This window comes from Belonocnema kinseyi, chromosome 2 (genome assembly GCF_010883055.1).
Source record: "Belonocnema kinseyi isolate 2016_QV_RU_SX_M_011 chromosome 2, B_treatae_v1, whole genome shotgun sequence".
Classification (NCBI taxonomy): Eukaryota; Metazoa; Arthropoda; class Insecta; order Hymenoptera; family Cynipidae; genus Belonocnema; species Belonocnema kinseyi.
Window position 1 is genome coordinate 60,156,872 of NC_046658.1, and position 15,231 is coordinate 60,172,102.

General features: G+C 31.7%; 1 protein-coding gene across 1 annotated transcript in view; it reads left to right on the plus strand.

Moving 5' to 3' along the window:
• Positions 1-15,231, plus strand: part of LOC117167797 (dnaJ homolog subfamily B member 13-like) — an 18,995-nt gene that overhangs the window by 2,234 nt on the left and 1,530 nt on the right. Inside the window, exons 2-5 of the mRNA XM_033352991.1 lie at positions 3,533-3,754; positions 6,371-6,515; positions 6,770-6,947; positions 8,765-8,936. Coding sequence (XP_033208882.1) covers positions 3,533-3,754; positions 6,371-6,515; positions 6,770-6,947; positions 8,765-8,936 — 717 coding nt within the window. The remainder of the gene's footprint in view (positions 1-3,532; positions 3,755-6,370; positions 6,516-6,769; positions 6,948-8,764; positions 8,937-15,231) is intronic.

Below are 15,231 nucleotides of genomic sequence, written 5' to 3' on the forward strand. Positions count from 1 at the left end.
CCGAGTTCACACATGCTTCGTTTCAATGGCTAAAATTGAAGAACTAAAATTCGAATTGGTCGAACACCCACCGTATTCACTAGATTTAGCCCCCAGTGACTTATTGAACTACCCTCGTATAATAATACAAGGTCCACGCATACTTCTAAATAAGTCTTTTGCCATTGATAAACAAACAATGTTGTGTACAAAAATCTTGCTGTCAAAACTTCTGATCACTCTTTGACCACTTTTTAGTATTTTTGTGGCAAAGAAGTGATTTTAATTTATTTAAAATATGTAATATCTTTTTTATCAATAAGCAAGTAGTTTTTAAATAATTTTTTATAACAAAATATAACGATCGCCATTTTTAAGTACTTTTTGAGCACTTTTGTGGCAAAGAAAAATTATTTGGATGCATTAAAAATATGTAATATGTGTTTTTTACTAATGAACAGATAGTTTGTTAACAGTTATCTATAACAAATCTGCTCATAAATACTTTATCAGTATTTGATTTCATACTTACCTCCAGGATAATTATAATTGTCAGTGAAGGGTTTTTAAGGTTCTTATATAAAATAGCTCATGCTTCAGGATCAGTAAAAACAAGAAAAAAATATATTTAACAATATATACGTGTTTTCTTAGTTTATTAAAAAGATCATACAAAAAATAAACGTAAAGCATTTCTCTTTTGCAACTTTAGGTACATATTAACAAAAGTGCATTTTTCTTCACTTTCTGAATAATTATATTTCGACGAAAAAAAAATTCTCTTTACTTTCCCCCTTCTTACTCGATCTCCAGGATAGCGTGGAAATAAGTGAAAAGCCTCGAAAGTCAATAATTTTTTAGAAAAAAAATCAATTTTGATTTGATAAAATTTTTGTTTTTCGTGTTCTTTTTCTGGTAAAAATGTTCATAAAATAATTCAATATAATAATACTGAAGAATTTTTTTATTTCACTTGAACCGGTGAATGTGTATGTGGTAATAAATTAATAATAATAAAATATAAATAACAAAATAAATATGATAAAAATAAAAATATGCAATACCTAAATAATAATAATTACATTTTACGGCATGTCATACAGTCGCGAATAGTTACATTGTGGCATCTCTCATTCGGAAAAATTAAAAGTCCACAAAAAATTATCGCAAATTAGAGGTGTGATTTGAATTATTTATATAACCAACCACAGTAATGTATTCCTGCCCCCCTCCCTCCCACGAAACATTATTTCTCTGAAGTGACTTGTCGCATATATTGATATGTGGTTATACGTGCCGCAATGTTACTTGCCACTTGTGGCTTGATCCGAACCCGCTTTTCTGACAATAATTGATGTTTCTAAATATTATTGACCAAAAAATACAGCAAAATACCGCAAGTAAACAATTTGATAAAATCATTAATTTCTTTCGAAAGAAATTGATTCTATTACTATGTTATTATGAATAATAACACCTTTCTTCATGAATTTTTTAAATTACAAAAGTTTTATTTTTATCGTGATAAGTATTTTTCTCTCATCTGCATTCTTTTTAATAAATAGTTTGTTTCTTGAACAAAATCATGAAAAATCTGCGTAATTTTAATTTTTTATCGTTTTTTACGACTAGGATATTTTTATATAAAAGCAATATTTAAGATAATATATCATGAAAGCCGTAAAAGTAGGATCATTACAAAAATTCACGCTACCTCAGAATTTATGTGACAATGATCATCAGGTCTCGAATTCTATGCTTTTAAATCGCAGGGTCCGAGACGTTAAATCAGGTAAAAATTGAATCTGTAAAATCACGCGCTTCTGTGAATTATCTCTTAAAATTTCTCTCCGTGCACGATTAGGGAAAAAATCGCCAGCTAAATTGCTGACATGGTCGCGCAGAATTTTGTCCAGAATTTGAAAAAAATATCTTTGGAATGACCCTTATTCATTACATTTTGAAATAGGCCTTTTTTCAAAAATTCTATTTTAAAAAGTATACGAAAATAGCAAAAGTGTAAGGATGGATTTAATGAAACTAGTGATGAATTTTTGTCATACTTTCCGAAATTAGATTACATGCACAGAAGTTATTTTTCATGAAAATGTCACATAAATGTATCGTTTACATTTGTATCTTAGTTTTTCATGTGTACATTTGAGAATTAAATTCTTTCAAAAAGATATTATTTCTTCAAATGTAATACCTTTATAAACGATATCAATATTTAATATATTTTTAAATAGCCATTATGCAACAAATTTGTTATTAGCATAAAAATTATTTTCATAGAAGATGTCTCATATATACCAGATTTAAATCGATTTAATTTCCATTTTAATGTTTTTATTTTGATATTAGTTGATATTATATAACTACTTGAGGAAAGTTTTATAAAATAAGTTTGATATTTTTCAATGTTTAAAATTGTACTTTTCATTAAGTTGCGGGAAGATAAGACATTCTGAATGGGCCAGCGTCTGAAGTAAACATCAGTCTGATTATAGCACAGTTAATGGGGAAAATAATATAGCCTCTAGTGATTGCAGTAAACATATTTTCGCGTTTATTATTTAAACCGCGTTTAAAAAGTATGAAAAAATGACGAAAAAGGTATTCAAAATATTTAGAATTTCACTAAAATCGGAAGTTGTAAAGTGTAGAAGTGCGAATGTGCAAAGTTCGACATGTGAATGGTTTCAAATTTTTTCGCTAGTTGTCAGCTGGATACTCCCTTAATCAATGAAGCCACTGTATAGCAGTATTCTGATTGGTGAAGCATTTTATAGGATATGACGTTTTAAGGTCACAGAGTTGTTTGAATAGGGATTTTGATACTTAAAACAAAAATTTTTTTTTCCTCAAAAGTGAAGCATCCAAAAATTGTGTTCATATCTACTAATATTTTGAGAATTGTATACAGTATTTAGTAGAAAAATATATAAAATTCATGCACTAATGTCATCAAATAATTTTAAAAAGATAATATTCTTTCAAATGTAATATCTTAATAAAGAATATTTTTATTTCATATATATTTTGAATTAGGCCTTTTTAGACAAATATCTCCTTTTCTAACAAATTTAAATGAAATAGAAATACGTACAATTTCGGATTTGGACTCAAGTAAGCGAGGGGCTGGTCACTGAGATTTCAGGTGAATCCCGGACTGACGAAAGACCCTGTGGAGGTTAATAGGAATCTCTAAATTCTATTGCGTTGTTCTTTGGTTAGTCCCGCAGTTAGTCTCAGTAAGTCTCTGTGCGTCACGCAAAGCCTCGCTCCAGCTGGCCGGTTCGGCGAAATCCCCGTCGGAAGGATTCGTAACTCTGTCGGGAAAACTCGAGAGATCTGTTTCGAGAACCGCGCGATTAACTTTTCGAGGGAATCTCGTGGTAAGTCACAAGAAATCTGGAGTTAGTCCGACAGAGGTCTTTAAGAAATCTTTGTTATTCCGGTGGCAGTCATTGTTAGCATGATTCCCTGATTTCTGAGTGACCAGCCTCTCGCAAGTAAGACTCATAAAATAAGCGGTGAATGCTTCTTTCAGGTTTAGACGCTTGGCCATTCAATATAATCCAGAGAGGCAAAAGGATAAAAGCATCGAGGCTGTTTTCGGTTTGATTGCAGAAGCATACGACGTCCTGTCGGATCCTCTCAAGCGGGCCGTTTATGATCAGTACGGCGAGGAAGGTTTAAAGAGAGGTGTACCAGGACCACAAGATTATATACAACCCTACGTTTTCCATGGGGAACCATTAAAAACCTACAGGTCATCTATTTGAATTCCTAAATTCCACATGTTTTCCCTTTTTTAAAATTTCATTCTATCTAATCTCCCTTTTTATCTAAACCTCATACATTTTTTATTAGAGTCCCATAGCATGAAAATGCAGATATTTAAGAGATGCAATCAAATCCTATTAAACAGTTGATGTAATGAAATCTCGTATTCATTGTTGTAGAAAACTTCATTGGTTGCGTCACTGCGTGAATATGACTTTTAGTGGCTATTTAGACTTTGTTTCAAAAGAATACATTTTTTTTCTTATGAGGTCTATGCAAATTTCAAATGATTTTTCATTTTGAAAAATAAATTTTAAGATATTTTAAGAGAATTTTCTAGATTATTAATCGTTTATTATGTTCTGTTCAGTCTTTTGTTTAAAAAAAAAAGTTGCACATTTTGATAAAAATAGAGATCCTCTAGGGAGAGTTAAGACACGTTCCACCCTTCAATAGTCGCCGATGCACCGACACTTTGATATTTTCATGGGGCGCGACAAGTTTAAAGTTTTATTTTTTATTAATTCTTTTGCTTATGAAAATTTTGAAATATATTTGCTTCAAAGTGAACACTATTTTCTCCTAACCCAATAATTTAATAATGTTCTTGTTTGAGTGTTGTCTCTATTCTGTGTTAAATCCTCTTAAAAATAAAATTGTGATTTGAAGATAGCACCAACTCATACCAATCAAAATTTACAAAAGTTTAACTATTTCCGGTACAGTGGCGCCAATCAGATTTTGAGTAATCCGTGTCTCAGCTCTCCCTTGCGGATCTCTAGATAAAAGCAATATGTGGGTCCAATAATTAAAGAGAACTTCACACAATTTTTGAATGACAAACAATAACTGAAAATTATGAATTAAAAAAAAAATTGTTTCAAGTTTTAATTTTCTGAAACTCTGTGAAATAAAATTGGTTGGATTATGTTATTTGCGCTTTTTTATACTCTGACCTAACAGGGTAGGTAAAAAAAGATCAATATTATGGAAATCGAAATTGGAACTATGTCAAAGAGTAGTGTATAGTACCCTGAAAAATTAGAATTAACTTTTTTTTGTATGATGGACGCGTTCTACTTTCGCATTAGGAAAATATGCATTATTTTTATAGCTATTTAATGAACGTTCTATAGGCAATAATTTATGTTTAATGAAACCTGCAGACTTCAAAAACAACCACAGGAAAAAAGAATTGACTTTTTCAGGTATTTCATGGGAAAGCTGAGTTTTGTGTCTTCTAAATTATCTTTTTTAGCTGACTCTAAATAGCATTTACAACATCTAATGGCACTCTACAGGTAAAAGTACACTAGAGAAAAAATATGTAACCTAAAAACAAAAGCTAGTCTATTTTAAAAATGTTATTTCGTGTATTTCTAAATTATCCTTTAAGAAAAAAATGGCAAGTCTAGAGAATCGAAAAAACGGAGCCAGCATGTTTAAAAAATAATTATTTTTTAATTTTTGACATTATTTTTTTCTTGTGTATTTTCACCTGTAAAAAGCTTTCGAACGTAGAAAGGATGCTTTTAAATCAATCTGGAATAGAACAATTTGGAAAAACAACAAAGTAACTTTTTGGAAAATAGGTCATCTTTTTTCTTTTGATTACGTATATAGATTTACACATTTCTTTCCTAATGTATTTATATCAGAAAAAAGTCCTCAGATGTAATGAATGTCCTTAAGTTTTAGCTGAAAAAGATAATTCAAATAAGACAAACCTCACTTTTTTTTAATTTGCTGTGTTTACATTTATGATGTCCCAGATTTATTACATTTTTTCTAATGTATTGTCATCAGCAAGAAAATCTTAAACATCTGAAAAAATCCTTTCTTTATTCTAAATGATTTGAAAATTGTTATTGAAAATCTGAATGTTCAATTAAACATACATTTTTCTCCTAGAGAACGTTAATTGAAAATCTGTATTTTTTCAGGGTCTTTTCGAGCCACCCTAATGCTTAATGTAAGAAATTTTTTTAGGTTTAATCGTAGTATAATTTCATTATTTTTCCGTTCTCGTTAAAGTTGATAAAACATTGACGATATTGAAACGCCTTAACAACCTTGAAAATATTTTTCCTGGATAACATAAGCATCCCAGTTGGCACAAAATTTGGCGACATCATTACGACATCGTTACGACAACTTTACGACAATTTTACGATATCCTATGTCCATGCCGTAAAGACTCCGTAACGACATGAGCATAGGATGTCGTAAGATTTTCGTAAAGATGTCGCAACGATGTCCTAAAAACGTGGCCAAAATTGTGTGCCCACTATAAACTACCAGAAGGTAGTTTATAGGGGAGTTCAATGGATGAACGCTCAAACCCACTATTGCTATTACCGATGTTTAACAAAATGTACCGACATCCATGGTTCAATCAATGCTGAAAAGGGTTTTTAAATATGCTAAGCTAGAATTGTATTTTAAAATTAAGTACCCGGTTTTAGGCGTTTCTAATTTAGCAGCGAGAAATATCATTTTAGAATGGAACAAAAGCACAGATAACCACAGCTTTCTACTGATTATTAAAAAATAATAATAAATAGAATGTATTCATAATTTATTTAAAAAATGTAACTAAAAGAGAATTCTTTGGAACGACGAGTCCGTATGCTGATTTATTGGATATCCTTGAACATCCTTTGCCCATTTATGAAACTCTGGAAGGACGCGGAATCAAGTGCAAAGAAGAGCCCTTAATCAAGCCCTTATACTTGACTTTATCCGAGGTTCAATTACGTTTTTGATTAAATCATGTCTGAGAGGTTGCACATTTTTAAATTCTGATTACATTTTCATACTTAAAAAATTATAACATTTTCTTGTTTGCATACTTTCTAATTTGTTATTTAAAACTTTATTAAAAAATTAAAGCAAAAACTTTTATCTGATGATCATTAAAAAAATCTGTTTCTTCAATTTACTTTGAGATTTTATTTATTCGATTGTTTTCAAATAAATGATTTTCTATAAATATATGTAGATATTTTTTGGTGGTTTGAAAAAGATGAAAATACAAAGACTCATATTAGTGGGCGATGACAAATCCAACACTGTATTGAGGGAAAAAATTCTTTCAATACCCATCAAGCCTGGATTACCAGTGGGAACTAAAATCGTTTTTCCTGAAGAAGGTGACCAAGGACCCACAAAAATACCTGGTGAATTTATTTTCTGGACATTAAAACAATATTTTTAAACGATCTTTCATTTAACTAAATGCGGGCCGTTTATAAACTACGTTACCAATATGGGCGGGGGTATTGTTTCAACGTTATGAACTAAGAAAATCTAACTATTTTTCCTTAAAAAGTCTACTATTTTATTTTTTATTTGGGAATTCATCTCACTGAATTATTTTGTTAAAAAGTCATCCTTTTGGTTGAAGATTCATATCTTTGGTTGAAAATGTAACTATTTCATTTTTATAAAATTATTGACCTTGTTGTTTAAAAAATTATCTTTTGGTTTAAATGTTGAACACTTTTGTTGAAAATGATTTTTTAAAGATTTATAATTTTTGTTGAAAATTATTAATTAAAAATTGGTCTTTTGTAGTTTAGAATTCATATAATTCTTAGAAAAATTAATCAGTTTTGGTTGTGTATTCAACTATTTTATTGAAAATGCATCTTTCTTGGCTTAATTTCAATACTTTTTATTTTGAACGAAAATCTCTTTTGCTTGGTTGACAAAATTTGCTAAACATGTATCTTGTTCGTTGAGGATTCAACTATTTAGTAAAAATTATTTTTTAGTTTAATTAAACTGGTTGAAAATTCATTATTTTTGTTTCAAACTAATGTTTTAAACTGAAAATTTTACGGATGCATGTGCGGTTTCAAAAAATATATTGTTTATTTGAAAATTAAACTATTTGGTTAAAATTCATCCTTCTTGATTAAAGATTGATCTATATGGTTGAAGTGTCAACGGTTTTGTTACAGAATTTTGTTTTTATTTAATTCAACAGGGTTAAAATTTATCTTTTAGGGTAGAAAAGACATCTTTCTTGGTTAAAAATTAACTTTTTTGTTGAAAATTCAACATTCTTAAAAAAAAATCTGCTTTTTGAATTGACAATTTTTCTATTATTGGTTGAATTTGAATCCTTTTTTTAATTTAGATAATTGATCGAACATTTAAAAGTTTTGTTAAAAATTTATCCTTATGTATTGAAAGTTGAACTTTAATGGTAGAAAAGTCATCTTTCTTGCTGGAAGTTGAAATTTTTTCATGAAAATTAAACTGTTTTACCAAAAATTCGTCCTTTTGTCTTAAAAATGTAACTATTTGGTTAAAAGTTCAGCTATTTTCTTGAAAAATTGCCTCTTGCTTGAAAGTTTAACTATTTGGTTATTAATGAAACTCTTTGTTAAAAATTCATTTTTTTCAAATTTGTCTTTTTGGCTTCAAATCTTTTTTGTTTTGAAATTCAACTATTTTTGTAAAAAATGAATATATTTCGACTTAAAATCTGAGGAATTTAAAGCGATTTCTATTGAATTCAATGTCCTATATGCATTAATTTGATTGGAATGAATTCATTCCCCTTATTTTTGTGAAAAATCACCCTGTTTTTACTATTTTGAGAGAATTTTGGGTCGATTGTCAACGATTGTTAACGTAGGCTGGGGGGGGGGGGGGGGGGGGGGGGGGGGGCTCAAAATTTGTAACGTAGTGTATGGTAGACCTCAAATTATTATTTGAAAATAAAATCGGTTCTCTTCTGAAGTATGTTTATTTATATGTTTTATATACATATAAAATTATAAAGGACCCGACAAAAAATGTATGGAAAAGGGTTTTAGGCCGATGTGCGTTCAAGTCCCGTTATCTGATGTTCCTGTTAATACTTATCCAAAATCGTAATAAGAGAATTTCACAGAATGGCTTTTTCCGAATATTTTGTGCGGGGTCCCTTATATTTTTAGTGTATATTTGATATCCATTAAACTAATAGTATAATTCGGCATAGCGGACGTAATTTTCATTACGGAGGATCGCCCTCATGATATATTCAAGAGAGATGGGGATAATCTTATGATGACTGTCAACGTCTTTTTGCAAGAAGCTTTGACTGGAGTGATAGTTACTGTGAACACAATCGATGATCGAATTTTTCGTGTTCCAATTACGTCCGTTATTACGTAAGCCAATTTAGATTTATTATTATTAAAAACTTGCCTTAATTACATTTTAAAAAACGTATTAAAAATCATATTTACGATTTGTCTACTATTACAGAATTGTCCATACTACTAACCCATTTCCAGCAATACTAGACACTGTCAATTTAATAATAATGAAAACAAAATTAATATTTAAGAGTTCAGAAAAGCGTTTTCTTCAAAAACAAAAACCCTTTTGATTTTTTTTGTATGAGTCAAATAATGAATTTTGATCCCTGGAAGGACTCGATCTGATAATTGTAACTTCTAAGATACAGTCGCAAAAATGTTAAGTTAACAACTTTCAAAGTAGACAAAAAATAGTCGAAGTAACAAAAACAATTTTTTTGTAGAATTTTTTATTTCTATAGGTAGTTTAAAATTATTATTTTTTTATATATTTTTATTCAGCATGATTTTGTATAGCATAATATTGCTAGAAGACCATTCTTTTTGTTTCCTGATGTATTAAAAAGATTATTCAAATTGCAAAACATTTTAAACGCAAAGAAAATTTGGCCAAAAATGTTTTTTTTTTCTTTAATGTTTTTATTAAAAAATTGACATTTTCATTCCTTACAGGTTGAAAACTTCGTAAATTTTTTTAGGAACTTATTTAACTTATAATGCATCTTCTACCAGTTTTACGCAATTTCCATACCAAAACAAATATCCTCTTATTTATCGCTATTAGATATTTTCAACAAAGAAAATTGTCAACAAACTTCCACCTTTTCTCGATTTGCTACTTAAATGCGAATTAATTTAATAGAACACAATCAGGGGTCGTCCATAAACTGTTATTTACTATTGGCGAGAAAATTCGAGTCCTCTGGCTCTGGCGTTGTAGCTTACAGATCTGAAAATTTCATGAAAAGTAAGGAAATTTGACAGCTTTTAAAGACAGTGTACTTTGGAGCATAGTTTTTTATTTAAAAAATAGGAAAAATCTGAAAAAATCATGGTGATACTTTGAAAATTTCTAAATAAATAATTGTTCATTTTTTGTAAATAAATATCCAACTAAACTATCTTCGGTTCTAATGAAGATACACAGTAATACAAGAATCTGAATTTCAGTAGAAAAAGTCGGTTGACTTTCAGATGTAACCAAAAGGATCATTTGGCGGTTGAAAGTCAGTTGATGTTTATAACATGACTTTAAGTAACGCGCTTGGTTGAAAGTCAACTGCTTTATGTACGTAAAATGTACTTTATAGGTTAATTTAAGACAGAAAGATTGTTGACTTTTAGTTAACGCGTGCGTCTGAAATGAAACTTATAGGTTAATTTAAGTTAGCTGATTGTTGAAATACCAGGTACAGAACGTAAATCTACAATCCTTTTTTGTATCTTTTTATATCCCATATGAACGATTATTCTATTCATTATCAAACTACGTTATAGATCTGAGTATATACATCAAAATAGGAAACGTTGACGAAACGACTATACCATGAGCTCAGTGTTGATCGATACTATCCAGCCAGCGCTATCGACACCATTTTGGTTACTCTCAGCTGCTCTCTTGGCACCTCTTCTAAAATCGCCAAAATCCGCCTAAGTATTTGCACATCGCCGCATCGCATTTCACGCACGCCTTTCTGTCAGCACAAATTGAATTTCAGGGCGCGCGAATGAAAATCATCCTAAACTCAACATACCTGTCAGTTAATCATCATATTACTTGTATAATGAGATAGGAGACACTGCACTTAAGTTCCATTTCTGGTTGAAATTAAGTCACTTACTTAATTTAATACAAAAATGAAATTCATCTACATTTAAAATTTATCATCTTGTATTACTGTGTAACGAAATTATTTAAATTCGAGGCAGTTAGTTAAACTATCTGTAATAATTTACAATTTGAAAGAAGTATGTGCTTCTGGCTGTCTTCGTGAAAATTGCTATATTTGTAGTCAGTTTTTTAAATGGGAAAGCAAGTGCCAGAAACCATCGTGGTGCCTTTTACAAGGGATCGTCCTGGGTTTTCTTCAGCACGGAGGTAAAGTTTGAAGACCGAAGTGAGGCTCGCAGGGACGATTTGAGTAGTTCGTGCTGAGGAAAACCGAGGACGATCCCCTGAAAAAACAGCACCATGCTGGTTTCTGGCACTTGCTTCCCTATATAAAAAACTGACTTCAAATATCGCAATTTTCACGAAGATAACAAGAAGCATATACTTCTTTTAAATTGTAAATTATTACTGATAGTTCAATTAACTACCTCCAATTTAAATCACTTAGTTATCTTCATTACAACCGAAGATAGTTTAGTTGCATATTTATTTATAAAAAACGAAAGAATATTTATTCAGAAATTTTTAAAGTATCACCATGATTTTTTGCAGATTTTTCCTATTATTTTTTCAATAAAAAACTATGCTCCAAAGTTCACTGTCTTTAAAAGCTGTCAAATTTCCTTATTTTTCATCAGAATTTCAAATCTGTAAGCTACACAGTTTTTGTTGGAATATTACTTTTCGGCTCATAAACGTAAAACATTTGCACTTTTAAAATAATCCCTCTTTCATTAAGCTATCGTTTTTTTCACTTACTTTTTCTACGTCAAAGCCAGAGGACTCGAATTTTCCTACCGATAGTAGTACGTTTCCTGATAATAAATTTAAACAAAATTTGCGAAATTTGGACCTGCACTGATACAGTTCAATAATAACTTAATTAATGTAAAAAAGCACTTTCATATTTAAGACTTTCCTGTTTTCAAGAAACTTCCCTTTTTCTCATTTTTTCGCCTAAATGTAAACTGAGTGAATGGAACTCATTAAGAAAAGCCAACTATTTTTATTTAAAAAGGCTACTATTATATTTTTGGATTGAAATTTATCGAGTTTCGTATAAAAGAAAAATCCATTCACTTGCGTTTGAACGGGTTTTGATGACTTCTGAAGTAGGTATCTGTGACTGGAATTCCAGACTTCCACCCATTGGTTAGGCTGACTTTTGAAAGAGAAGTGAGAACATTAGTTTTTTAATGGGCAAAAGTATTTTTTTCTGGGGCCCATTCAGCAGCGATTATGAATGGGTATTATTTGATTAAGGAACAATGTTTCCGACAGAAAGTTAATAATTTAAATAAAAAATTTTTATTTAAATAGTTTAAATTGTTTACTAAAAAAAGGGAAATGGGCAACTTTTAAGAAAATCCTAACATGCTTAGTCTACTTTTATTTGTAGACTATTTATTTTCAGGCATTTAAATTGTTTTTGTTAAACATTGTTTTTCACTTATTTGTATCACACCACATCTGAATGTACAACATTTTTTCATATATTTTACAGACAAAAACTGATTTTTTTCTTTTAATTTGCGTTTAGAAAATTTCTCGATTTTTTCGGAGGGGGCTTCGGGTTTCTCTTTAGGCAAAGAGTGGGGGAAAAGGAAATTGAATAATAAAAATACTTAGTTTTGGGGGGGGGGGGTTGAGCCACCCAAGCCCACCCCCTGGCTACGCCTCTGGGTATTTGAGATTCAAATAGATATGAGAGGATTGCGGAGTTTATTTATTTCCCGTGGCCATTCTCATTATCATGAATTCTAAACCCTTGAGACTTGCTTTTTAGTGTTTTGCTCAATGGGTTCAACGCTAAACAGAACCATAGTGCACTGTAAGAGTCTGCTTGAAATATACCCGTCGTAAAGCGTATTGATCTAGTTATCCTTGGTTATCCATGATCAAAATACTTGATTTTTGTATCCCAGACCCTCATCGCATGACGAAGAAAAAAAATACCTAGGCAGATTTTGTAAAGTTTTATGACTTCAAGGAAATAGCCATGCGGCACTGAAAGGAACGTTTCCTTGTAGTCAATATATGCGATGTGTAAGTTCCTTTGATGCTTACCAGCTTGAGTCATGGTATCAGCGTCTATACTCTATATATCCAGTTGGCACAAAAATTAAGGATTTCATAGAGACGTCTTTGGGACATCCCCAAGACGTCTTTTATAACATGTCGTTTGGTCATCCTAGGGATGTTCACTTGCTCTTTTCAAGACCGCTGAAACGTCTAAAGCTGTAATGCTTGTCAGATGCATTTCAGGGATATTGCTTGCCCTTGCTTTCTCCAGTTTGAACCACACAGTGTCCAAATTGCATCTGTTCATTTAGCCCCAAACACCCAAACAGTAGTTAATCATATCTTAATCATATATATAGTTATCATAACACCCAAATCACGATAGAACCTTCTTTCATCTGTCTAAAAGTTTCGATTTTGTTGCCTTAGTGCAGTACTTTTCTTGTACTGACGCAGTCTGACAGTAAGAACATCAAGTCTCTGCCGTTGGGAGTCCATAATCTCATCCAATATTGCTAGTGTTAATGTCTCGATGTGCCGTAGGTAGATGATTTTAGTAACATGGTTTATCAGCTTTCTGGTTCTTTTTCCTTTTTTATATTGAGTTAATCGACCCGATTTGCACGTTACTTTGCTGACATCCATATCCAACCTGATTTTCTATGGTGGATCTCGAACCCTTGTTGGGACAAAAACTGCATTTGCAGGCCTAGTTCTGCGGCTCAACGTTCTAACTGTTGCCAGAGCTGCATAGTACACAAAAGTTTGCAGCTCTAACATAGTTTGTGTTACGTTCAAATACGCAGGTAAAATTTTTCTGTTGAGGTGTACATTATGTTCATTATCCCTAGCACATATGCCTTCAGCTTCAATGAAGTCTTCCTTGTCCACAACTTCGAAGTGAAGTTCATCAATAGGAAGCTGCTGTTCCACTTCCATTTTGATAGCGGCTATTAAAGCAGCCGAAAGCAATCTGTTTACAGGTATTGAGTGTTTTTGATCTGCCAGATTCTGCTCATTTATTTCTGTGGTTAGCTTTGGTTATTTAAGTAAGAAGAGTCAATGATGTTCTCTCCTCACACTTTGCCTACATTTCTTTGCCAAAAAATAAATTCGCATAACATCTCTGTTCATATCGTATGTCCATTTTCGTTGCTTTTTTGGTTGCTGAACCTCTGCTTCTGCCTCTGGTTGTATAAGGTCATCCACCTTTGGAGGATGTGGTGGTGTTGTATAATCAATAGGTTGAGCAAGAACATCAATTGCTCCTGCTTGACCGTTTGACGCGGCTTCCTCTAACTGATGTTCATTGCCGTCTTTTTTCCACGCAAAATCAACTTGTTGTTTAATCTCCATTGCTCGGTCTTCTGTCGAGTGTAGATTGGTCCTGATATCCTTGACCTTAGCGATAAGATCTCTCAGTGTGACTTTTTGTATATTAGGATAGTCTGCAGCAAATTTCGTTCTTAAATTGTATCTTTTTTCCATTTTCGTTTCAAACTTCGCACTTTCGTAATAGAGACGCACCAATTCCTCTTTCCTTATGGTATCCCACTTGATGCTTTCCCACGGCATTTCTGTCGAGGCAGTTAGCTGCAAATAGCTAAAGCTATCCAAAGAATCCTCAGCAGGCACAGTTGATGTTACACTGCTTACCGTTTCTCGCAGATATTATTGCTGGCCAGCTGTTCGATTAGTGAGATCTGCCTGAATATCTCGCAGCTCACCATCGCCACCGTCCCGCATACCGTTTTTGAAAAATATAATTTTTAATTTTAAAAGTCGAAAATTGCGGGTTTTTTTACAGTTTTACATGATCAAAAATTTCAAACAAATAAAGTTTGATTTAAATAATTCGAGTATGATTTTTTATTCTAAGAAAATCTTATTGTTTATTTCTGCTATTATTTTTAAAAGTTTTTTTAGCAAAATCCACAATTACTTCTGATCGAAAAAAATGCTCTCTTGGCTTTTTTCACATCCCGCTAGGAATATAATTTATATAAATTTATAATGGCGATAATTAGAGGTCTGTTTCATTGATTAATGTAAAACTTGTAGAAAACTTGTTGAACATACATTAGAACATAAATATATAGTTTAGGCAATTTTACCAATTTTATACGACCATTAAGGGACAATAAATGCTACTTTTTAGTACATCAAAACCCGAGGAAAATAGCCTGAAAGCAATATTATGCTAGAAATAGTCATGCCAAATGTAAATACACCAAAGCCGCGTTTTAGTTCGCCGCGGTTTATTTCTTCCTAGAACTGTTGGCCCGCGCAATTTCTTAGGGGAGTAGGGAGAGAGCGGTTACAACCCCCGACACTGGAACTAAAACGCGGCTCTGGTATATCTAACTACACCAAACTCTCGCTTTCAGTCCAATGTCGGGGATTACCTTAAAATGTCCTTGGACTGATTTCGGAGGGATCGAAACGCAAATA